The sequence below is a fragment of the Aotus nancymaae genome, unplaced genomic scaffold (genome assembly GCF_030222135.1).
Source record: "Aotus nancymaae isolate 86718 unplaced genomic scaffold, 86718_ANA_hifiasm-v0.15.2.pri h1tg000018l, whole genome shotgun sequence".
NCBI lineage: Eukaryota > Metazoa > Chordata > Mammalia > Primates > Aotidae > Aotus > Aotus nancymaae.
In genome coordinates this window covers 21,607,077-21,634,012 of record NW_026988430.1, presented here as the reverse complement: position 1 = coordinate 21,634,012, position 26,936 = coordinate 21,607,077, and the positions used below count along the sequence as shown (strand labels likewise).

Genomic DNA, 26,936 nt, shown 5'->3' with positions numbered 1-26,936 from the left:
ACTGGTAAGAATTCAAATTGATATACAGGGGCCAGGCAGGGTGGCTGATGCCTGTAATCTCAGCACTTTGGGAGGCCTAGATAGGTGGATCATTCGAGGCGAGGAGTTCAAGACCAGACTGGGCAATATGGCGAAACCTCATCTCTACTAAAAATACAAAAATTAGCCTGGTGTGGTAATGCATGCCTAAAATCCCAGCTACTCATGAGGCTGAGGCATGAGGATTGCTTGAACTGGGGAGGCAGAGGGTGCAGTGAGCTGAAATCATGCTACTGCACTCCAGCCAGAGCAACAGAGCGAGACTGTCTCAAAAAAAAAAAAAAGTATTACAGAGAGTAATTTAGCTTTTTGTTTTTCCTTGAAATATACATGGCTGGGCACTTATAATCCCAGCCCTTTGAGAGGCCGAGGTGGGCAGATCACTCGGGGCCAGGAGCTGGAGACCAGCCTGGGCCAACATGGCAAAACCTCATTTCTACAAAAAATACAAAAATTAGCTGGGTGTGGTGGCACGCACATTAGTCTCAGCTACTTGAGAGGCTGAGGTGGGAGGATCACTTGAGCCCAGGAAGTTAACACTGCAGTGAGCCATGACTGTGCCACTATACTCCAGCCAGGGTGACAGAATGAGACCCTATCTCAAAAAAATAATAAATAAAATAAAAATACACCATTCTTTAAAGCCAGGGATGTGTACGTTACTGAAAAATAGCTGTAATGGTGGATACAATCTCTACATTCATAAACACTGCATTGGTAAAATATATTATCATATGTAAAGAACAATGGAATACATATAGCCATTAAAAAAAAGATAATCTCCATGTGTGCAGATAGAAATGATCTCCAAAATCATTAAGGTACAGAGATAAATAAATAAATGCTTACTATCTTAGTTTCTAAAATAATGTAAAGGTTTATACTAAAATGTATTTTCTGTCCAGGTGCAGTGGCTCATGCCTGTAATACCAGCACTTTGGGAGGCCGAGGTGGGCATATATCACTTGAGGCCGGGAGTTTGAGACAAGCCTAGCCAATATGATGAAACCCTGCCTCTACTAAAAATATAAAAAATTAGCCCAGGCATGATGGTGTGCGCCTGAAATCTCAGCTACTCAGGAGGCTAAGGCAGGAGAATTGTGTGAACTTGGGAGGCAGAGGTTACAGTGAGCCAAGATCACACCACTGCACTCCAGCCTAGGTGACGAAGCGAGGCTCTGTCTCAAAAAATAAATAAATAAAACAAAATATATTTTCTTGGACCTCCATTTTTCACAGAATATTAGTTTTGTAATGAGATTTAAATTATTAAGCCATTAAAAGAGGGAGAAAAGGAAAATATAGGCAAATCTACTACTTTCATATATACTTCGAATCAATAAACAAAGGTCAAAGATTTCAATTTTAATAAGTATTATTCCAAATATATTTTAAAAACTCCAATTACAGCCCACCTTTCAGAGACAATCTTCAACAAAGAGTTCAAATATTTGGAATGTTCTTTTCATCACAGCTGACCATAAATTTGCATACCTATTGAGAGTATTCATTTACTACTCTAGTCACAACTAGCAAATTTCTTCTTTGTTGTAATTCTTTTTAAATGAAGACCTTAGGGCCCCTTATCACTAGTATAACCCTCATTCCCCACTCCATCTCCCTTTTTCATTTAATTTTGTAAAATAATTGAAAACAAAAGCATTTTTTTTTTTTGCCTTTGAAAGAAAATCTTCGCAGTATGTCCCTTTCTTCATGAAAAATCTTGAGGGAAAGCTCCCTATGGGTAAAAACGGACCTAAGAGAAGCCACTCCTTTTGAAATAGAGTTAGAGTTGAGTAAGCTGAATGTTGGAAATGGTGGGGAAAAAAGCTAGGATTGGACCAGGGTGGCCTTAAGAATATACTACAAAAAAAATTTAAAGAAGACTAATGTGCTTATTCTAGTTGGGCACAGAAATCTGAGGACTGATATAAAATCAGTCATTACATATCACTATAAATTACTTACCATAAGATCCTCGGCCAGCCATTTTATGAAACTGTTGCCAAGTAAGAGGACCTTGAACACCCCAAGGTCTTACTGTTCTTTTTTTCTGAATGGCATCTTGAAGAACTGGCTGAAGAGAGAGGAGCATTCGAAGTATATCCTGTGAGCACTGCATACTCACATCTACAAGCATTTAAAAAAAAAAGTAATTAAGAATTGCTATTGCCAACACAAATAAAATTTTAAAATAACACAAAATACACATAGGGAAGTTCAGGTCTCCTTCATCAAGAAGATTAAACCGTGGCCTGTGCAGAGAACTGATTAAGTTCTATAAGATGATCTATAGAAATGGCTCTTCTAGATACTTAGAACCAAAAAGACACACAATAAAAAGTTACTGTTGCCGGGCGTAGTGGCTCATGCCTGTAATCCCAGCACTTTGGGAGGCCGAGGCGGGCGGATCACAAGGTCAAGAGATCGAGACCATCCTGGCCAACATGGTGAAACCCCATCTCTACTAAAAATACAAAAAAATTAGCCGGGTGTGGTGGTGCGCACTTGTAGTCCCAGATACTCGGGAGGCTGAGGCGGAAGAATCATTTGAACTGGGAGGCAGAGGTTGCAGTGAGCCCAGATTGCGCCACTGCACTCCAGCCTGGTGGCAGAGCAAGACTTCGTTTCAAAGAAAAAAAAAATTATTGTTAACTTATCTCCATAGTCATTCATTAGCTGATTAATGAAATTTAGAAATTAATCAAATATATTTATTTTTGCATTTATGCTGGCTGTTTTGGTGCTGTAGGTATTTTACCAGAAAGAAGTCTGCCTCACATTGAAACTATATCCCATAATTAGCACTATTATGGTAAACTGAATAGATAGATATGACTGGTTATAATAGTTAAAGCTTAATTTGAAAAACAGTAGACTTTGACAACTCTAAAATATAGAAATTATACAGTAACTTGCTCACACTGCTAAAAAGTATATTATCCATAGACATTTTATAAACTTATACATAATGGTGATACAGAAAGGTGCTCCTCATAAATGTCAAATGGCTCAAAGAAAAATCACTAAATGATATTGATAAAACAAATGTGGCCCCCAGAATGGTCCAGTTGTACCCTAAATCTGTTTAATCACACTGCTATATTAAATCATTCCATTTTAATTCGTTATTACTTTTGCCTAATTTATCATTATTGGCCTTAATTTCCTATACCTAAAAATTTTATCGGGTGGGCGCAGTGGGCTTATGCCAGCACTTTGGGACGCCAAGGAGAGTGGACTGCTTGAGGTCAGGAGTTTGAGACCAGCCTGGCCAACATGGTGAAAACCTGTCTCTACCAAAAAATACAAAACTTAGCCAGGCATGGCGGTGCATGGAGAATCGCTTGAACCCAGGAGGCAGAGGTTGCAGTGAGCCAAGATTGTGCCACTGCACGCCAGCCTGGGCAACAAGAGCGAGATTCCATATATATATATATATAAAAGATTAAACAGAATATGACTCAATGAGTCCACTTAAGAGTAATAAAAACATGTCCATATAAAAACTTATATGCAAATGTTCATGGGAGCACTATTCATAACAGCCAAAAAGTGTAAACAACCTAAATGTCCAACAACTGATGAAGGGGGTAAATAAAATACGGTATCTTCATACAATGGAATATTATTTGGCAATAAAGTATTAATATGTGCTATAGCATGGATGAACCTTGAAAACATTATGCAAGGTGAAAAAAGCCAGTCACTGAAGACCATACAGTATATAATTCTATTTATATAAAATGCCCAAAAGTAGCAAATCTAGAGAGACAGAAAACACACTCATGGTTGTCTATAGCTTAGGAAAGAAGGCTGGATGGAAAAAGGCAGTGACTGCTAAAGGGTAGGGGTTTATTATGAAACTGTTCTAAAACTGTGTTAATGACTCTCCAACTCTGAATACTAACAGCAGTAAATTGTACATTTTACATGGGTAAATTGTATGGTATTAATTTTTGTTCAGCAAGTACGTATTTTTTCTAATTAGAACAGAGCCTTTTCTATCTTCAACAAAATAAATGTTGCCATTAAAATATACAAACTATACTTTGTAGACTTTTAAATTCAAACATACCTTCTCTCAAGATGTTAAAACTAAATAAATCCAAACAACTATTTTAATATCCTGATCATCTACTGTGTTCACTATTCTAGGTGTTTATAGACAAAAACCTTTGCCTTTACACAGAACTTTGAAAAGTGTGTACTTAATGGGGGTAGGAAACAACAATTAATAAATTTTATTGTTATGTTAGAAGGTAATAGGAACACTATGGAAAGAAAGCAAGATGGAGAACATGAAGAAGGGTTTACAATTTTATATTGAGAAGATGACATCTGACAAGATTTAAAGGAGACAGAGTTATCCACATAAATACCTGGAAAACGAACATCCAAGGAAACAATTAGGCCAAGGGCTCTAATGCAGGAGCTTGCCACTATTTTATGATGCTACTATAATTTAATCAAAGTATTCTAATATTGCACATTTATGTTTTCCAACATTATTTGTTTTTAATACTGAAAATTTTTAATTGAAATATAAAGGCTTTTCTTTCTTTTCTTTTTGGTAGAGACGGGGTCTTGCTATGTTGCTCAAGCTGGTCTCAAACTCCTGGTCTCAAGCATTACTCCCGTCTTGGCCTCCCAAAATGCTGGGATTACAGGTGTGAGCCATGGTGCCTGGCCTCACTTCTCTCTTTCTTGTACTAAATTACTTTCTTTGGACAAGTTCTTAAGAAGAAATTAATTTTTATGTCTGCAGCTTTATATTTACATCATTGCTTACCGTTATTCAAAAAACACATACCAGGTAAAGCTCAGTATTTTCCATTATTTGGCAAATAAGTTGATTCTTAAAAACAAAACAATAATAAATAAAGAGTCATTACCACCGCTAACATTTGAGTTATTACTATGTGCCAAAAACTGTTTTTTGTTTTTCTGAGATGGAGTCTCGCTCTGTCGCTCAGGCTGGAGTGTAGTGGCGCCACCTTGGCTCACTGCAACCTCCACCTCAGGTTGAAGCGATTCTCCTGCCTCAGCTTCCCAAGTAGCAGGCATTACAGGCATGCACCCCCATGTCCAGCTAATTTTTGTATTTTTAGTAGAGATGGGGTTTCACTGTATCGGTCAGGCTGGTCTCGAACTCCTGGGCAGCTCATGCCTGTAATCCCAGCACTTTGGGGGGCCAAGGTGGGGGAATCAGCTGCTCTGTTTTTTTTTTTTTTTTTTGAGATGGAGTCTCACTCTGTCGCCCACACCAGAGGGCAATGGCACAATCTCGGCTCACTGCAACACCTGTCTCCCGAGTTCATGCAATTCTCTAGCCGCAGCCTCCCAAGCAGCTGGGAGTACAGGCATGTACCACCAGGCCCAGCTGATTTTTGTATTTTTAGTAGAGACAGGGTTTGCATGTTGGCCAGGATGGTCTCAATCACTTGACCTCATGATCCGCCTGCCCTGGTCTCCCAAAGTGCTGGGATTACAAGCGTGAGCCACCGCACCCAGCCTGCTCTGTTTTATATGTATTATTTCATTTGATTCTCACAATACCCTGTAAAGTAAATCCATTATTGACCCTTATGTAAGAAACTGAGGCACAGAAAGGTTAACTAACTTGGCCTAAGGTAGCAGGTAGTATATAGTGCTAGAGTCATGTTTCAAACCCAAGTAGTCTGAGTCCACAGCCTATGTTCTTAACTACTCTATATGGCTTAAAATAATCTTTCCTTTTTTTTGAACACCTATGATATTTATTTATATTTTTCCCTTTTTAAATTTGGTCCCTGAGAATAAATAATTGGATAAATGCTGAAATTATGTCATGTACATAAACTTAATCACTGGTCCACATGTTGTTCTTATAGTTCAAAAATTTCCTTTAATAATAAAATGAGCCGGGCGCGGTGGCTCACGCCTATAATCCCAGCACTTTGGGAGGCCGAGGCGGGTGGATCATGAGGTCAAGAGATCGAGACCATCCTGGTCAACATGGTGAAACCCCGTCTCTACTAAAAATACAAAAAATTAGCTGGGCATGGTGGCGTGTGCCTGTAATTCCAGCTACTCAGGAGGCTGAGGCAGGAGAATTGCCTGAACCCAGGAGGCAGAGGTTGTGGTGAACCAAGATCATGCCATTGCACTCCAGCCTGGGTAACAAGAGTGAAACTCCATCTCAAAAAAAAAAATAAATAAAATAAAGTAAAATAAAATAAAATAAAATAAAATGAACAACTGTAATCTCACTGTCCAAGAACTAGAACATTACCAAAAACAATCTTATTATATGTTTCTTCCTATCCTATCTTGTGGTCATTTTTGGACACGTGAAATTTCAAGAATTAACCAATATCCTCAATTTTATGTGCATGTAAATAATACATTTAAGGCCAGGCGCGGTGGCTCACGCTTGTAATCCCAGCACTTTGGGAGGTCGAGGCGGGCGGATCATGAGGTCAAGAGATCAAGACCATCCTCACCATGATGAAACCCCGTCTCTACTAAAAATACAAAAAAAAAAAAAAAAAAAAAAAAAAAAAATTAGCCAGGTGTGGTGGCACGCGCCTGTAGTCCCAGCTACTCGGGAGGCTGAGGCGGAAGAATCACTTGAACCCAGGAGGCGGAGGTTGCAGTGAGCCGAGATTGCGCCACTGCACTCCAGCCTGGAGACAGAGCAAGACTCCGTCTCAAAAAAAAGAAAATAATAATAATAATATATTTAGTTGTGCTTGTTTCAGAACTTTATTAAAGGTAATATATTAAAGATATTATTAAAGGGTATCTGACTATATGTAATCTTCTGGGATTTGTTCCATCTTCTTTTCCTCAACACTATTATGAAGATTCATCTATTTGTTACATACAAAAGTATCCATTTTCAGAAGCCATATAACATTCCATCTGTACTATCATGATTTCTTAACTATTCTCCTGTTGATGCGCTGATTTTTACTTCTTTCGACCTTGCGTTACATGGCTATTTTTTTCTTTTTGAGACAGTCTCACTCTGTCTGTCAAATGGGTTGGGGTGCAGTGGTATAATCATGGTTCACTAAATCATCCACCTCCTAGGTTCAAGCTATCCTCCCACCTCAGCCTCCCAAGTAGCTGGGACACCAAGCATGTGCTACCATGCCCAGGTAATTTTTGTATTTTTTAGTAGAGATGGGTTTTGCCATGTTCACCAGGCTGGTCTTCAACTCCTGGGCTCAAATTATCTGCCTGCTTCAGCTTCCCAAATGCTGGGATTACAGGCATAAGCCATATTTGTCTATTTAAAAAAAATTCCTTTCTATAGGATCATTCCCAATGCACCCATTAAAAAATAATAATAAACCTCCTCTTTTAACCCTATTATCCAATTTCTCTGCTATTTACAGCAAAAGTCCCTGCAAAATTGTCTAAGTTTGCTTCTCATCCCATTCTCTTGTGAACCCACTCTAATCAGGTTGACTGAAACTGCCTATCAAGGTGACCAACAACTTCTATGTGGTCACATCCAATAGCCTGTCTCAGTTTTCCCTTTAATGTATCACAGTATTTGATAGAGATGATCACTCTCTTCTAAAGATTCCCTATACTTGATTTCTAGGATACCATACTCCCATGGTTTTCCTCCAACTTTCTTCTCAATTTCCGTCCCTGGCTCCTCCTCTCCCTCCCCACCTTTAAATGTCAGCCCCATCCTTGTACTGCTCTATCTATAATTACTCTTTAGGTTATTTCACCCAGATCCACAGCTTTTCATAATGATAACTCACAAAAATTTTCAATTTTTTGTTTATTTCCTATCTTCTCCACTAAATTATAGGTTCAAAAAGGGCAAAGAATATGTGTGCTTTGACACGTATGTTCATTGCGGCACTGTTTACAATAGCAAAGACCTGGAACCAACCCAAATTCCCATCGATGATAGACTGGACAAGAAAAATGTGGCACATATACACCATGAAATACTATGCAGTCATAAAAAATGATGAGTTTGTGTCCTTTGTAGGGACATGGATGAATCTGGAAACCATTCTCAGCAAACTGACACAAGAACAGAAAATCAACCACCACATGTTCTCACTCATAGGCGGGTGTTGAAACAATGAAAACACATGGACACAGGGAGGGGAGTATCACACACTGCGGTCTGTTGAGGGGGGTCCTAGAGGAGGGACAGCGGGAGGTAGGGAGTTTGGGAGGGATAACATGGGGAGAAATGCCAGATATAGGTGACGGGGATGGAGGCAGCAAACCGCATTGCCATGTAGGTACCTACGCAACAATCCTGCATGTTCTGCATATGTACCCCAGAACCTAAATTGCAATAAAAAATATTAAAAAATAAGGTATCTTAAAAAAAAAAAAAAGAATATGTGTGTTTTGTTCAACAGTGAACCTAGGAAAATATCTCGCACGTACGAGGTGCCCAGCAAATACTTAATGAGTGGAAGAACGTTGAATAAAGCAGACAACTAGTAATGTTGTGCTAATAAACATATGCAAAGTGCCTTTTATATTCCTACATAAGTATATAATTACAGATTTATAACAACAATACTTTTATTGGTGAAATTAAACTAAAACTGCTAAGAAATTTTCCCTTTAAAAACGTCATCCTTAAAAGAATTTTAAGTCCAACTTTAAATATCTTTATTTACTATATGGGAAATTGCCTTAAATACTTTTTCCTAAGAAATAAAAGCAAAGTCATACAACTAAAGGGAAATAAGCAAACAAGAAAGTATTTTATTAGCATACTTACCATTTCTTTTGGACCAGGGGTGTAAGCATGAACTTTTCACAAGTGCTTCATCAACTTTTCCTCCTGACATGTTATCCATGAACTGACGCCCATGTTCTAAAGCAAGGTAGCAGTCATTGCAACAGTCACGCTCTTCAACACGTACCCAATTGCTAATTACACCACTTTTAGGAAAAGGATCTTGGTCTGCTGCTCCGAAGGGTGAAAATAAGTTAGTGCACTGATCTTGTAGCAATAATATCAAATCATCAGGCAATTTTTCAGATTCCTTTAGTCCTCCATTAATATGTTCAGCAGAGGTAGCCCTGAGAGCTTCAAAACGTTTTTCTGCTTCTTTGCCACAGTCTGTATTGCGTCCTATGATATCTAGTTCATCTTCAAGAAATAATCCTGAATTGTTTCCAAATTTTCTGTTCATGACAGCACTGAAGCCGCAGGTACACCTATATTGTACTTCCTGCGTTGGATCTGGAATGTAAACTCCAACATCGGCACCCTTGATATTCATGTTGCAGACACAGATGCAACAACTATCAAAGTTACAGTCTTTAAACAAATTCATAACTGATTCTGAAAGGATGAGGTTTACATAAAGACTGTGTGCTTCAGGGATGGAAGGGACAGTTGCAGGTTCAACAGAATTAAGGGGTCTGCATGTAGATGGGGTGGAAGCTGGTGAATACAAGTCTGAATTTTCATATTTGACTGAACCTTGAGCACTAGCAGGTCCACCAGCTCCACGAGGAGTCCGAGGAGTCCTTGGAGTCCTTGGAGTTGGAAATCGAGGGGTGGATGGAGAAGGAAGAATTCCTGCTCCACTGTTACTAGGAGGTGCACTGCTAGGAGGCATTCCAAAAGAAGTATGAGTTTGAGGTGTATAAGCAGGGCCATATTCTTGATCCATATTACTTCCATCACTATCATCACCAGGGTAAAAGAAAATAAAATACATACATAAAGGAACATATTAGTAATGTGAAATACAACTAAAAATGTCCCAAATGTTTTTCAATTACATAGGAAATTATGAAAGGACAAGTATTGCAAGAATTACAAGTAGAGTCAATTCTTATTTCCGGTTAATGTATCTACTCTAAGTAATTGTGTGGGCTAAGGATCAATCAAGTTCAAAAATCATTAATAAACTGTATACACTAATACACACCTAGACATCTATATTTACTATCTATAAATTTCATTTACTATAAATACTTATAATATGCTACTGACTATAAAAAAATGATTTTAGAGATGCTTATGTGTAAATAGGGAAAAATTATAATTTTAAGATGCATTATAAGACATCTCAAATACAGATTTTTTTTTTTAGCCTTGAGTTAAAACTGACAAATTCAGATATGGTAAAATGTGAAAAGTGTGGAAAATAAGGCAAATGTAAAAATGGGAGTGATTTTAAATTGCAGCCCAAAAGAAAAGCTACTTCTGAATACAAATTAAGCAGAACAGTCTTAAGTTTTTCAATAGTTTATCCATACTCAATTAACCATTGTAATTTTTTTTTTTTTTGAGATGAAGTTTTACTCTGTTGCCCAGGCTGGAGTGCACTGGTGCGATCTTGGCTCACTGCAACCTCCACCTCTCAGGTTCAAGTGATTCTTGTCCTTCAACCTCCCAAGTAGCTGGAACTACAGGCGCATGCCACCACGTTTGGGTAATTTTTCTATTTTTAGTAGTGACAGGGTTTCACATGTTGGCCAAACTGGTTTCAAACTCCTGACCTCAAGGGATCCATCCACCTTGGCCTCCCAAAGTGCTAGAAATACAAGCATGAGGCACTGTTCCTCGCCAATCATTATACTTGATTAACCAGAAATAATTTTTAGAATTTTCAAAAACCAATTTTCTTTTTCCAGCATGCCAGGTAAATCTACAAAAAAAATTAAAGCTGTATAAGCATTTATATACCATTACAATAACATAAATCATACCCCTCTTTGATGAATGGCATTGCAGGCCCTGAAGGAAGCAATTCCAATTTTCCAACAGTCCAACTCTGACGGTAAATACACTCTTCTGGCAATTTGATAGGGGGCAGACATTGGCTTGGTAGAGTTTTTAGAGGTGCAAACATGGAACATCCCACTAAAATTTGACAATTTTCAGGCTTATAGACGTAAGAAAAATCCTACAATATAAAGATGGCAGGTTTTCAGTATCTTATCTTCTGGGGAAAAAAATAAACAAAAAACTCAAACAAGCTCTGGACCTTTTTTCCTTTCTTTAAACAAAATAAAATGCAAATGCAATCCTATTCTTTCCATAAATGCAATCTTAATAGTGACACAACAATTCAGTCCTCAACTTAGCCACAAAACGGCAAAAACTATCAAAGAATTTTTGAATACAGCAACAAACTAATTCTATAAGAAAATATAACAAGTGAATTATTCTTCTAGAAAAAAAAATACTTACTTTAATTTCAGAAGGTTTGGGGCTACAGAATCCCTCATCAACCTCAATTTTGAACTGTGCTCCTATACTAGAACTATTTCCTTCTAGAACAGTTCCTCCAGGTGTTGTATCCATACTACCATATTCTTTATTATTCATATTCATTGGGGAAAATCCCATAATATGTTGTTCCAATGATGGTGGTGTAGGATACATTTTATGAAGATCTGCAGTGCCTATATTTAATAAAAACATACATTTTAACACATGGCTAAAAATAGGTGACTCTGTTTAAAACAAAGGGAGTGGGGAGCTTTTTTGAGATTAAAAGTTTGCAAATTTATCTCGAGGACAGATGTGGGACGCTTACTTATGCAAGATAACGGGTCCAGATTTCCTGTCTTTGATTCCTTGCAGCTGGCTTTATCATCTGATCCATTCGCTGATTTTTTAGATCCAGGCTATTTAAAAAAAGCACATATTTATCTAAAATTTTACATCCAATGTGATCTCAAAATAGTAATCATTCAGATATAACTTAAAAGTAAAGCCCATTCATTAAAAGTAATATTTTGAATTTGATACAGCCAAATACATACTAGTGTTGAAAGATATAAAATATTTCTTAGACAATCATTGACTCCAGATTAGTTTCTCTGAATACTTATTTGGTAAGCCTCCAAATTAAAAGGGAAAAGTTCCTCCAAAGAAAATGACCAATACTTTCAAAATACACACAAGTAAGGTTAATCTTAAATTAAAACCCAAAATAAGAGGCTGGACGTGGTAGCTCACGCCTAAAATCCCAGCACTTTGGGAGGCAGAGGCAGGCAGATCAATTTGAGGCCAGAAATTTGAGACCAGCCTGGCCAACATGGTGAAACCTCATCTGTACTAAAAATACAAAAAATCAGCTGGGCGTGGAGGGGCATGTCTGTAATTCCAGCTACTCAGGAGGCTGAGGCACAAGAACTTCAGGAGGCTGAGGTGCAAGAATTGCTTGAGCCTGAAAGGCAGAGGTTGCAGTGAGCCAGATTGCACCACTGCACTTCAGCATGGGCAACAGAGTGAGACTCTGTCTCAAAATAAAATAAAATAAATAAAAATAAGAAAATATCTGCAATAAGAAGGAGTTATAATTAACATTAGAAATGCTTCTTAGTAAAAGATACTTGCAAAGCATTTGTCTCCTTAAGTTGAATACATTAAAGTTTGTGTTTTTCCTATATATTCAATCACCCACTTCTCTGAACTCTTTATACTTTTACCTTGTTTTAATAATCTCCTTACTCCTATAAAAATACTGTAACAGGTAAAACTAAGTACAAACGTCCGAAGATCTAATGACAAAGCAATAGGGTTCCTAACTAAGTTTTAGTACATTGAACAAACAAGTTTTACTATCTCCAAGCTATTACCAATGTTTTCAGAGCTAACATTTGTTCCATGTCTTCTGTTAGACAGTTTGTGATAAATATTACCATGCAGACCACATTCTGACTACAACCTTTTTATCTCAGAGGAACCACAGCTGATACATGAATGGTAGTAGATAGAAAGTATGAATGTGTCAAAACATTCAAGGATATATTTGCCTAGTGAAGGGTATCCTAAAATGTACTACGCTATGGGATATACAGTAAAAGTTTATGTATCTGCCATATGTGTGTGTGTGTGTGTGTGTGTGTGTGTGTGTGTGTGTGTGTGTATATATATATGTATGTGTGTACACACACACATATACATAAATATACATATATAGATATATATGCTGAGAGGAATAAATGCATATTATATAGGAAAAGAAAGACCAAATGTACCATAGAAGTTTCCAAGCTACCTTTATGCAGATGAAAAGGAATTCCCTTTTATGATAATGCAGCACCCAATTCATTAATTTGCCAGAGACTTGACATTCTAGGGAATCTCATTTTAAGCTTTAATTTCTTTTATCTTCACCTTTCTCTGCAAATGGGTGTTAAAGACCAAATATTACTTTTTCTTCCTCTTTCATTGTTATATCATGTATCTGTCTTATAATAATAGCTGTGATGTCAAACAAATTCAAAAGAACTGGTATTCCTTAATAAACTGACAAAGCAAATAACTTTAATGTCAATTATTTATGTGTTCTTTGAATGAGTAAATTCCAGGATCATTTCTCAAACTACAAAATCAAATAGGAAAATAATTCTGCTTCCTAAAACCACAAAATAGAACATACAAAATAGAACATACAGATTAAGGTTAATCATGTGTTCCCCAAATGTAAAAACAAAAAGAGAAACAAAAATCTCAAAGTTTATAGGTGACACTATGGCAAGACTACTCAAACATGAGATTAAAAAAGAAACCAATGAGATTTTACTATAAAATATTTCTCATTGTTCAGGGCTAAATCATAGTATTAAACTCACAAATCACTTCTAAAGAATAAAAAATATATATAAAATCAAGGAAAACAAATTATAATCCTATTCATTAATGAGATACTCACTGTTAGTTCATCTTCATCAGAATTGAAGAGATTATCAAGATCAGTATAAGAGACAGCCAGGTCTGAGTCATAAATCAAACTTGTTGATGGAGGACGGGCATGACCAGTAGGGCGTGGAGCATCTACAAAAGTCAATCAGAAAAATAAAACTGCTACTACTGACCAAATAAGTATTATTCTGTTTAAATTAGACATATAACTTTAAGTTCATAAGGCTATTATGCAACAAGAAACTGTAATTTATTGTTTAAAATCTAGAAAGTGTTTTTAATAGAAAAAATGTTATAAAGGTATAAGGGGCTTATACCTTTTCCAGGAAGCTCACTATACAGTCAGGTAATCCATAAAATAGCTAAGTACTCTACATGAGTAATTAATATATCAAATAAAAATATAAATACTATTTAGGAAAAGAGAATTAAATACACACACATATTCGTAGTTTTTTTTGAGATGGTGTCTCACTCTGTCACCACCAGGCTGGAATGCAGCGGCACAATCACACCTCACTGCAGCCTTGATCTCCTGGGCTCAAGCAATCCTCCCCCCTCAGACTCCCCAGTAGCTGAGACTATAGGCATGTGACACCATGACCAGTTAATTTTTTTTTTCTCAGGTTGGGGTTCTACCATGTTCCCCAAACTGGTCTTAAGCTCCTGGGCTCAAGCAATCTGCCTGCCTCTGCTTCCTAAAGTGCTGGGATTACAGGTGTGAGCCACCTCACCCAGCCTGTGTTTTTCTCTTTCTGAAATGTAAAGGAAGAAAAGAACAATGATTAAGAGGTGACTCTTGGCCCAGACTTTAATCTGAATCCCAGCTCCACCACTAACAGTATGACCCTCGACAACTTACTTAACCTCTCTGTGCCTCAATACCAAGAACTGAATTAAATGTAATAGAATACAGGTTAACATGCTTTGCCCATTGCTAGGTGCTTAAGTACTAGATAAATATTACCTCTTAGTTACTGTACTACAATTTTATTTTCCTTCCCTCCCGCCCCATTTTAGGGGAACAAATACATAATCCCAATTCCAATGAAAATTAAACTCCCAATATATTCCTGCACAAGAAAAACAATTTGATGCATAACTATCCAAATCATTCTCTGTCAACTGACTTGAGATAATCCTCGTTTTCAGAAAGAGAAAAGTCACTTTCCCAGTGTCTCTGTGTGTCAGTTCTAAAGATCCACTAGAGCTGCAGCTTTGAAATTTTAAGTAAAAATCCATCTAGGATACTTATTAAAAACCAAAATTTTGAAGCTCCACCTCAGGGATACTCCAGAATGTAGTATATGTTTCACATTTTGAGAAAGCTGTATCACAGGCACAAGAAGGGGCTTATATGTTTCCTATATCCCAGGGAATACCCTAGGATAAGCAGGCCAAATAACCCAATTTGTTTCTGAGGTTTTTTTTTTTTAACGTATGTATTATGAAATGGCTAAATCAAGCTACTTAACATATTCATTACCTCATATACAGGTACTTATTTTTCTATCGTGAAAACACTTAAATTCTACTCTCAATTTTCAAATATACAAAGTATTGTTAATTGTAGTAACCACAATTTACAATAGATCTCTTCAACTTATTCCTCCCAACTGAAATTTTGTCCACTTTGGCCATCTCCCCAATCCTCCCACTCCTAGTCTCTGGTAATCACCATTTTACTTTCTCCTTCCATGAGTCCAGTTTTTTTAGATTCCACATGAAAGCAAGATCATACAGTATTTATCTTTCTGTGTCTGGCTTATTTCATGTAGCATAATGTTCTCCAGGTTCATCCACATTATCGCAAATAGCAGAATTCCCTTCCCTTTTTAAGGCCAAACAGTATTTCACTGGTGTACATATGTCACATTTTTGTAATCTAGTCATCCACTGATGGGCACTTAGGTTGATTTCATATCTTGGCTACTATGAATAATACTGCAATGAACATGGAAATGCAGATATCAGTATTAACATACTGACTTCACATTCTCTCGATATATGTCCAGTAGTGGGACTGCTAGATCATATGCAGTTCTATTTTCTGAAGAATCTCCATACTGTTTTCCATGATGGCTGTACCACATTTATCTTTCCCCTAACAGTGAACAAAGATTCCCATTTCTCTATGTTCTTACCAACACAGCTTTCCTCTTTTTGATAATAGCCATTGTAACAGGCATGAGGTGATATCTCATTGTGGTTTTAATTTATATTTCTCTGATGATTAGTGTTGTTTAGCACTGTTTCATATACTTGTTACCCATTTGTATGTCTTTTTTTGAGAAACATCTAATCAAGTCCCTTACTCAATTTTTAATTGGGTTGTTTTTTTGCTATTGATTGAGTTCCTTATGTATTTTGGATATTAACCCCTTATCAAATATACGGCTTATAAATATATTCTCCCATAGCTTGTCTCTTCACTGAGGATTTTTTCCTTTGTTGTGCAGAAGCTTTTTAGTTTGATGTAATCTCATTTTGCTGCCTGTGCTTGTGGGGTCATATCCAAAAAAGTCTTTTCCCAGATCAATGTCATGGAGCTTTTCTCCAGTTTTCTTTTAGTAGTTTTATAGTTTCGGGTCTTAGATTTAAGTTGTCAATGCATTTTGAGCTGATTTTTGTATATGATGTGAGATGAGGATCTAATTTCATTCTTCTGCATGTGAATATCCAGTTTTCTAAGCACCACTTACTGAACTGACGGTCCTTTCTCCACTGGGAGTCCTTAGCATCTCTGTCGAAATCAGTTGACCAGAAATAGGTGGATTTATTTCTGGGCTCTCTATTCTGTTCCATTGGCCTATGTGTCTTTTCTTATGCCAGTACCATGCTGTCTTACTTAGAATAGATTTCCCCCCATTTTTTTTTTTTGAGATGGAGTTTTGCTCTTGTTGCCCAGGCTAGAGTGCAATGGCGCGATCTTGGCTCACTGCAACCTCCATCTCCCAGGTTAAAGCGATTTTCCTACCGCAGCCTCCCAAGTAGCTGGGATTACAGCCACATGTCACCACACTCAACTAATTTTTGTATTTTTAGTAGAAATGGGGTTTCTCCATGTTGGTCAGGCTGCTCTCAAACTCCTGACCTCAGGTGATCTGCCTGCGTTGGCCTCCCAAAGTGCTGGGATTACAGGCGTGAGCTACCATGCCGAGCCTATTTTTATTTTTTAATTTTTAAAATATTTACAATTTGATTGATGGATTGATTGGAGATGTAGTTTCACTTTTGTCACCTAGGTTGGATTCAAATGGAGCAATCTTGGCTCACTGCAACCTCCGCCTCCCAGATTCAAGCAACTCTCCTGCCTCAGCCTCCTAAGTAGCTGGGATTACATGTATGCGCCACCACGCCCAGCTCATTTTGTATTTTTAGTAGAAATGGGGTTTTGCCATATTGACCAGGCTGGTCTCAAACTCCTGACCTCAGGTGATCCGCCCACCTCGGCCTCTCGAAGTGCTGCGATTACAGACATAAGCCACCATCCCCAGGCTATGTATTTTTTTACACTGACAGGGTCTCACTATGTTGGCCAGAGTGGTCTTGGACTCCTGGCCTCAAGCAATCCTCCCACTGTGGCCTCCCAAAGTATTAGGATTATAGGCATGGGCCATGATACCTGGCCTTGCAGCAGATTTTCAAATCAGGTAGTATGATGCCACCAATTTTATTCTTTTTGCTCAAGATCGCTTTAGCTATTCAGAGCCTTTTGTGATTCTATACAAATTTTAGGATTGTTTCTTCTATTACTGTGAAAAATGTCATTGGAACTTTGATAGATATTGCTCTGAATCTGTAGATCACTTTGGCAAATAATCCAAATTGTTGAATATCCAAGCTACCTAGACCAAATCAGATAGAATTTTTTTTTTTTATTTTTGGTTATCCAGAAACCCTCTCTATTTATTCCAAATATTAAAACTTTGTCATCAAAAAAACACACCAGAAGATGACTTACTTTGCCCACATCAAAAGTTAAATGGATTTTGCTATACATTGTGGTGACTAATTAACAACAACATATTGTATACTTCCAAACTGCTGAGAGTAGATTTTAAGTGTTCTCACCACACACACACACAAAGTTAAGTATATAAGGTAATGCATATGTTAAATAGCTTGATTTAGCCATTCCACTATATACATATAGTGAGATATATACATATATATATATATAGTGGAATACATATATAGTGGGATATATAGTGGTATGGCTAAATACACAAACACACACACACACACACACACACACACACACACAATAATTCCAAGTGTTTGCTCACTGAAGACCTGACAGTACTTTTAAGCTTATAGTTATAGGGGTCAGAATAGGAGACTATATTCTCCTCATACCAGTCTCCACTGTTTAAATGATAATTGAAAAAATCATTTAGAATAAGCTCAACTCTAATTGTGCTGTAGCACAGAATATGAGTAAAATGTAAAAAAAAAAATATGTAAATATATATATTTTGGTATATGTATACACACACACACACACACCCCAAATCATGTTGTATACCATAAATGTATATAATTTTTACTTAAAAATTATATTAATTTAATTATTTAATTATTTATATTATTTAATTATTTAATTATTTATATTTTAATTAAAATATAAAAAATTATTTTAAAAGTTAAATGGGTTTTATAAATGAACTATTATACTGTGTCTCTTTATTCCATTTACAAGGAGTTAAGTCAGACACTTTTTTTGAAACAGAGTCTTGCTCTGTTGCCCAGGCTGGAGTGCAGTGGCGAGATCTTGGCTCACTGTAACCTCCACCTCCCGGGTTCAAGCAATTCTCCTGCCTCAGCCTCCTGAGTAGCTAGAATTACAGGCATGTGTCACCACACCCAGCTAATTTTTGTATTAGTGGAGACAGGGTTTCACCATGTTGGTCAGGCTGGTCTCAAACTCGTGACCTCGTGATCTGCCCTCCTTGGCCTTCAAAAGTGCTGGGATTACAGGCGTAAGCCATTGTACTCAGCCCAGACACTTTCAAAGTGGAGTCTTGACCACTGTATCCCCAACTCCCAAACAGTGCCTACACATAACAGGTGCTAAATATTTGTTGAATTAGTGGTCTCAGAACAGCTCTTTTAACTTGTGTGTGTGGGAAGAAAATGACAATAGAATTCCAGTAAAGTTTAATTTAGAAGTTGTGGTTTTAGATCCAAAGGACTTTATCTCATTTTACAGGTGAAAACTTATTTAAAAAACATTTTGCTCATTTATTCCATGTCACAACACAATCATAGTTGAGCTTATTCTAAATCATTTTTCAATTTTTATTTATTTATTTTTTGAGATGGGGTCTCGCTCTGTCACCAAGGCAGGAGTGCAGTGGCACAATCTCAGCTCACTGCAACATCCGCCTCTTATGTTCAAGCAATTCTCCTGCCTCAGTCTCCCAAGTAGCTGGGATACAGGCGCCTGCCACCATGACTGGCTAATTTTTGTATTTTTAGTAGAGACAGGGTTTCACCATGTTGGCCAGGCCGGTCTCGAACTCCTGATCTCAGGTGATCCACCCGTCTCAGCCGCCCAAAGTCCTAGGATTACAAGTGTAAGCCACCATGCCTGGCCCATCTTTGCTCACCACAACTTCTACCTTCCAGGTTCATGCAATTCTCCTGCCTCAGCCTCCTGAGTAGCTGGCACTACAGACATGCACCACCATGCCTGGCTAATTTTTGTTTGTTTGTTTTTTGTTTTTTTAGTAGAGACGGGGTTTTACCATGTCAGCCAGGATGGTCTCAATCTCCTGACCTCCTGATCCGCCCACCTTGGCCTCCCAAAGTACTGGGATTACAGGTGTGAGCCACCATGCCTGGACTTATTTTTCAAATATAATTGAAACAATGGAGACAGGTATGAGGAGAATTTATAGTCTCCTAATTGTATCCCCAGAGCTACAGGCTTCAAAGTAGTGTCAAATCTTCAGAGAGCAAATACTTGGAGTTATTATAATGTAACGCTTTACTGTCAACCAACTGGACATCTGTATCTTTCTCCTGTTTTTTTTCAAGTGTGTTTTTCCTGGATAGTATAACTATACCCTTGGCATAGTATAACAATAGCTTTTTCTCAATCACTTTCCATTCAACATGTACCTTCATTCTTTTATTTCCTTTCACATAATTCCCAGTAGGAGGGTGTGGGAAATCTACTACATAAAACTGAATTTTTAATGGAAAACTAATTTTATATGTAAAAATAAGAAACAGGTTGCAACAATTCAAAACACAACCTGCAAACACAGGTTGCAACAATTCAATTCTATCACCTGAACTTGCTTCTTCCAATAAAAGATAACCAATAAATCTACCATTTAAGAAAGAATTCTTTTTATGAAATATAATAAATTATACAAAAAGGAATATTAGAAGTCCAACAATATTAGATTAGTTTGTAGTAACAATCCTGGAACACAGTATTTTGATTAAGAAATAAAGGTTTTTACCTTGCTTGATAGAGGGACTAAATAATGACATAGCATCTTCTTCATGTGATAACACTGTTACACTAGATGTCCCATCTTCTACCTGCAAACAAATACTGCATGTTAGGCTGAAATACATAATTTACCAACAATAAAATCTGCCAATTACTGAGTGGTTATGTGTCAAGCAGGCATCCTGCTAAGTGTTTAACATACATTATCCCCAATTCTTATAGTTAACAAGTAAGTAGTATGCTTATCTTTTTTTTTTTTTTTGTTAAGATGGAGTCTTGCTCTGTCACCAGGCTGGAGTGCAGTGGCGCTATCTCAGCTTACTGCAACCTCCGCCTCCCAGGTTCAAACCTGCCTCAGCCTCCCAAGTAGCTGGGACTAAAGGCACGCACTACCATGCCCAGCTAATTTTGTATTTTTAGTTGAGACAGGGTTTCGCCATGTTGGCCAGGATGGGCTTGATCTCTAGACCTCATGACCTGCCTGCCTCAGCCTCCCAAAGTATTGGGATTACAGGCATGAACCACTGTGCCTGTAGTATGCTTACCCTATAGACAAAAAAAGTAGAGACTCTAATGGGCCCAGAAAATACGGCTAAGTAGTGAGAGGTGAATTTTATCCTAAATCTGTCAAACTCCAAACTCCATGTTCTTTCTTTTTTCTTTTCTCTTTTTTTATTTTTTTGAGACAGATTCTCATTCTGTCGCCCAGGCTGTAGTGCAGTGGTGCAATCTTGGCACCATAACCACGGCCTCTCAGGTTCAAGATTCTCCTGCCTCATTCCCTGGAGTAGCTGGAATCACAGGCATGCACCACCACGCCTGGCTAATTTTTGTATTTTTAGTAGAGATGGGGTTTTACCATGTTAGCAGGCTGATCTCAAACTCCTGACCTCAGGTAATCCACCCGCCTCAGCCTCCCAAGGTGCTGGGATAACAAGCGTGAGCCACTGCTCCGGGCCAATTCATGTTCTATTATACTTGCAGTTTTCTCAGCTACCACTCCTCTCACACTTCCAAAAAGACAAAATTTCAAGTACCTGGCACATAGCAGGGCTAAGTAAAACTTTGTGAAATTAATTCTTTGTATTAAACATATTATTGAGGGCCAGTCGTGGTGGTTCACACCTGTAATCCCAGAACTTTGGGAGGCTGAGATGGGCAGATCACCTGAGGTAGGGAGTTCAAGACCAGCCTGACCAACACGGAAAAAACCCATCTCTATTAAAAATACAAAATTAGCTGACCATGGTGGCACATGCCTGTAATCCCAGCTACTTGGGAAGCTGAGGCGGGAGAATCACTTGAACCAGGAAGGTAGAGTTTGCAGTGAGCCAAGATTGCGCCATTGCACTGCAGCCTGGGCAACAAGAGCGAAACTCCATCTCAGGAAAAAACAACAACAACAAAAAAAAACAAAAAAACATATTTTTGCATCTTTTTCATAACTCTACAGATTTCAATTTTCTTTTTTTCTTTTTAGATAAGAGTCTTGCTCTGTCACCAGGTTGGAGTGCAGTGGCACAATTTTGGCTCACTCCAACCCCCGCCTCCCTAGTTCAAGCAATTCTCCTGCCTGAGCCTCCTAAGCAGCTGGGATTACAGGTGTCCGCCACAGCGCCCAGTTAATTTTTGTAGTTTTAGTGGGGACAGGGTTTGACCATCTTGGCGAGGCTGGTCTCAAACTCCTGACCTTGTGATCCACCCACCTTGGTCTCCCAAAGTGCTGGGATTACAGGTGTGAGCCACTGTGCCTGGCCCATTTTCATATTTTGTATTTAAGACAAAATTCTTGTGTAGCAGAGTTATTCTATTTGATTTTTAAATTTTTAATCTAATAACTATTATCTTGCACTTCATTTTTACTTTTAGGTGCACTGTAAGTTCCTGAATCACATATTCAGAAATATCACAGTCTTTAAACTCAGTAATGTATAATGGTATTTGTAAACAACAAAATCTTTTCATTATCACAGACCAGGTATAACTGGTACCATGTGCTTGATTTACTCATTTAAAAAAAGTGTGTTTTTCTTTTTTTCTTTTGAAGAAGTGTCCTGATCTTGGCTCACTGCAATTTCAGCCTCTTGGGTTCAAGCAATTCTCCTGCCTCAGTCTCCTGAATAACTGAGATTACAGGTGCATGCCACCATACCCGGCTAAGTTTTGTATTTTTATTAGAGATGGGTTCACTATGTTGGCTAGGCTGCTCTCAAAATCCTGACCTCAGGTGATCTGCCTTCCTCGGCCTCCCAAAGTGCTAGGATTACAGGCATGAGCCACTGCACCTAGCCAAAAATACATTTTTCTAAATAAATGATTACTCTTTCTATTCTAAGACAAAATAAGTGAGATAAGTGTGGTACTAAGTGTGTTACTATATTCAGGGCTACAAAATCAACAGTGAACCTTTGGTGTACTGTGATTTCTCTTACCTTGTGTTTTTTTCCAGCTTCTCTCTCACTATTTTGTCTATCTTTTTTATCAGGAAAAAGGAATTCCTCATCTCCTTCAACAAATGCATATGGATCAATTTTAGGTTCTTGTTCTGCATCAGATGCTACTGCTGAAAGATACTGATTTTTAATTTGATATTGCTGCACTAATTCATCAGAAACTTTTAAAGGTTTCTTACATTGCACCATTAACCTGCATAAAAAAAATTAAAAAAAAATTATCCACATAAGTATTAAAAATGTCCAAAACAAGTATCATAAGGTTTTTATATTTACTTAAAGATTATCTAACCTGCAATCCCTTATTTCACAAATGAAGAGGCATGGAAATATTAAATAATGTATTAAAGTCTCAAATTTAGCCATAGAGAAATGAGGCTAAAATCCAAGTTTCCTAACTATGTGATCTATCAAAATATGTTGTCTTTAGGTAATTCATCGTTCTCAAGTTCTTAAGCACATTATATTGTCCAAATCCATTCCCTGAAACGGGCTCTTAAATCTAAACTGCTCCAGTACAGTGACTCAAAGTGGTGGCTTTATAGTGAGGTAAGATACTTTTAAAACAATTTATACAATGAAAATGATTATGCATTGTTTTACTGCCATGAATAGATAGACTTTAAGTTTCAAATTTTTGAAGGGCTGATTTGTGGTTCATGAAAATAACATTATTACTATTAATCCTGGCAAGATGTTTCACAAGGGAAAGTGAAGTTTCAGTGCAAGTATCTCAGAGTTCTTTTCTAATCACATTGGTACATCAATTTTTAAGTTTAATTAGTCTTCTGGTTCAACACAGTGACTAAAAAATCCTTTTCTTTACTCTTCTAAAATAACCAATAAAATGACAAGAGATGACAGAACAAGACAGAAGACAACAATGAAGTTAGAAAGATGAACTAAGTGGAAACTAACAGACTATAGAAGGCTGAAATCTAAGGACGAAAGAGGGAAGCCACAAGAAGCAAGCTGATCTGTACCAGAGAACCCTGGAAAGAATCAGGACTTTTCTCTCTCTGAAGACCCGACTGCTTGGTGGGCATGAACACAGAATCACTAGCTTCTGGTTTGTATAAGACACGTTTAGACTCTTAAAGTCCGTTTACAAAGCTAATGTTCTCAAGCTGTCAGTAGCTAGCAGCCAAGCTTCTAGTCAGATCACGTCCAGAATCTTGTAATGACTATTTCACTCCAAGAAAAAACCAAAGTCCTTATACCATCCTATGAAAACCTTCCATCATCTTGTTCTCCTCTCCAAATGCATCTTCTATGATTCTAGTCCTCTCTTATACTGCTTCCAAGGGCTTCCTTTAGGTTCCTCAATGGGTTCTAGACCCATTCCTGGCTATTTCTTTTATTGGGAATATTCTTCCAAATAACTGCATGGCCAACTCACTCACTTCCTTAAAGTCTTTGTTTTAATGTCACCTCTCTATGAGACCATAATTACCTTATTCAATAGCAATATGCCCACTTGCCTCAATAATAATCCCCCTTACCCTGCTCTATTTTCCTCCATAGCACTTATCTTTTAACACATTGCATAATTTATTATGTTCATAGTTGACTGTCACTCACACTAGAATATAAAAGCTCTACAAGGACAGGGATCTTATCTTTGTTCACTGATTTAGCACAGATGCCTAGAGTGCCTGGTACATAATATTATGGTATGGTACATACCATAATACTTGGTAATGAATAAATGAAATCTAAAAGTCATAGACTGAGATGTTTGTGCATTAGTACTACTAAAATACAGTATACTTTGAAACGAACAATTTTTACATACTAGAAAGTACCAATGCCAGTGCTTATCTATACTGAGTACTGAGACAAAAATTGTAAGATATGTAAGGTCTGGGAGCAGTGAAGGTATTTGCAGATTGTAAATTCTTTGACGGACAGGGAAATCATATCTCATTAACCTATCCACTAATGCCTAGCACTAGCAGCACTTGATCTCTTATAAACTAAGGGCAAAACAAGCCATCAAAACAAAAACTAACTTCTAAACAGGCTATAAAATATTCAAATACATATCATTATTACTCCAAATATGCCCTAGATTTAGTCCAAAAACTAAAATCCCAAGCATACAAAAATTTTCTTCTGTGGGAACATAATGCTAACATACTGTCATTGGGATATGTTTTATAATTAATCACTAGAATAGTTCTATTCTATAAACAGATGATTTTCAAGTGTAGTTTTTTTTACCTCACCACATTAGACTCTAAGTAACCGCTGGCTGAATTGTCTACAAAATATTCACTAATGCAAATCTTTTCAAAATAGTAATTCTAGCTACTTTGATATGTACTTTTCTTATTTCTTAAAATAATCTTTTATAATAGGAAATGAAGGGTATTATCCCTGACTTTGATGTAGAAATTATGTAAAATCAAGGGCTTTGCTAAGGTCACATAGTGGCAAAGTTAGAGCTGAAAAGATTTTAAGTATTCATATTCAAATAACTATTCTCAGGGAAGAAAGTATAAGAAATCTCCCTTCCTCCAGTCTGAAAGACACTACTACTCTCTGTAGAGATAAATAAAACAACCCTGTGTTGCATATTAAGTTGTCCTCCTGCAGAAGTGTAAAAACCTTCACAATGTTTACATTAAGTAGTTGCTAGACTACTGTGCAGTAACATTATTAAAAGGACCAATTCTACTGCACAGGGCTCTATTAAAATAAAAATTAGTAAACCAAATGCATTACCTAAATATGACTTTTTGTTATTTTATTGAATCATTCTCACAGACATCATGTGCAAATAATTTAAATGTAGTCAATTTCAAGAGTATCAAGACACAATAAATTTTAAAATATAAATCATTTACATTATACATTCTTCTATATTTAAAGCTGATAAAAAATTAAAAATTGTTACTTTTAAGAGATGCCAGATAAAAAACTCCAATTATCATACACTTTTATGAATGCAAATAACTTCTCCTTTCCTCAAATGAACTTTCACATACAGCCAAATAATTAACTACACAGACAGTTTCAATTAGACATAAAGCTACATACAGACAAACTGTGAAAGGATCAGGTACAGTCATGAATAGGAAGTATTACAAGGCCCAAAGCAAATTTAAATTATTCATTAATTGCATCTCCTTCCTTTTACTATGACAATAACATATTATCCTCAAATGTACTCATATAGAATTTAACATGGCTCATGGCATGTTAACATATGCTGTTATGCCTTTATTCAATAAAAATTCTTTCAGATGAGGTATGAGAGTATTTAAGGATCGGCAATTATAGAAGGAGGTAAGCTATAGAAGGAAAATTAAGGAACAAATGAAGGCAATAATGTCAAAATCTCCACACTACTTTTTTTTCATTTTTTTTTTTTTTTTTGAGACAAGGTCTTGCTCTGTCATCCAGGCTGGAGTGCAGTGGTGTGGTCTCAGCTCCCTGTAACCTTCACCTCCAGAGCTCAAAGAATCCTCCCTCTTCAGTTTTCTGAATAGCTGGGACTACAGGCATGTACCACCACACTTGGCTAGTTTTAAATTTTTTGTAGAGATAAGATCTCCCTATATTGCCCAGGCTGGTCTTGAACTCCTGGGCTCAACTGATCCTCCTGTATTTGCCTCCCAAAGTGCTGGGATTACAGGTGTGAGTCACTGCGCCCAGCCTAAAATCTCCCACTTTTTAAAGGGTATTTTTTCTATTACGGTCTCCCACATTCAGAATCAATCCTTAAACTGAGTCAAGGTCACGGTCAAAAGGAAAGCTTTATTGCATTAAAATAAAACAGCAAAAAAAGAAGACTTAAAAGATTTAGAGTACATAAAGATTTACTAGTACATACTAGTAAAAACAAAACAAGTTTATTTCATCACAGACTTTCTGTGAAACAAAGGCATTCAGAACTACCTTTTAGAGATCAAATAATGCATTCTGTAACTATACATACATATCTGGTATATTACTAATTACAACATAGGAGTTAGTTCTGTTGATGAACATCATAGTTAAGATATCCTGATATACTTTGGCTAGAGAATAAAACATGTAAAGAACTATGCTCAAATACAGTTCTTTCTTTGCTCAGGGTTTAGAAAGGTTTCCCTCTGAATCAGAATAGCAGACTAAACAATGATAAAATCTTCTAAAACTAACTGCTAAACCCGTGAAAAAAAGTTATGTTTCTTGCCAGAAATTTCGCGATCTTTAAAATTTATACAATTCTTAGCCTCTATTCTGAAATACATACTATCATTAACTAATAGAGAAACTAAAAAGAATCAGAAACCAGAAAAGGATATATATATTTGCCACAAATGTCTTA

The 26,936-nt window shown here is 37.1% G+C and overlaps 1 protein-coding gene across 2 annotated transcripts in view; it reads right to left on the bottom strand.

Moving 5' to 3' along the window:
- Positions 1 to 26,936, bottom strand: part of MED13 (mediator complex subunit 13) — a 122,301-nt gene that overhangs the window by 28,453 nt on the left and 66,912 nt on the right. For both annotated transcript variants that reach the window (XR_010343345.1, XM_012445468.3), the window contains exons 10-17: positions 22,598 to 22,811; positions 20,173 to 20,254; positions 13,707 to 13,828; positions 11,580 to 11,670; positions 11,231 to 11,445; positions 10,747 to 10,943; positions 8,798 to 9,714; positions 2,008 to 2,169 (exon numbers count right to left, since the gene is read on the bottom strand). Coding sequence is in view for 1 of the 2 variants with exons in the window: in XM_012445468.3 (XP_012300891.1) it covers positions 2,008 to 2,169; positions 8,798 to 9,714; positions 10,747 to 10,943; positions 11,231 to 11,445; positions 11,580 to 11,670; positions 13,707 to 13,828; positions 20,173 to 20,254; positions 22,598 to 22,811 (2,000 nt within the window). In the remaining variant the exon portion in view is untranslated. The remainder of the gene's footprint in view (positions 1 to 2,007; positions 2,170 to 8,797; positions 9,715 to 10,746; positions 10,944 to 11,230; positions 11,446 to 11,579; positions 11,671 to 13,706; positions 13,829 to 20,172; positions 20,255 to 22,597; positions 22,812 to 26,936) is intronic.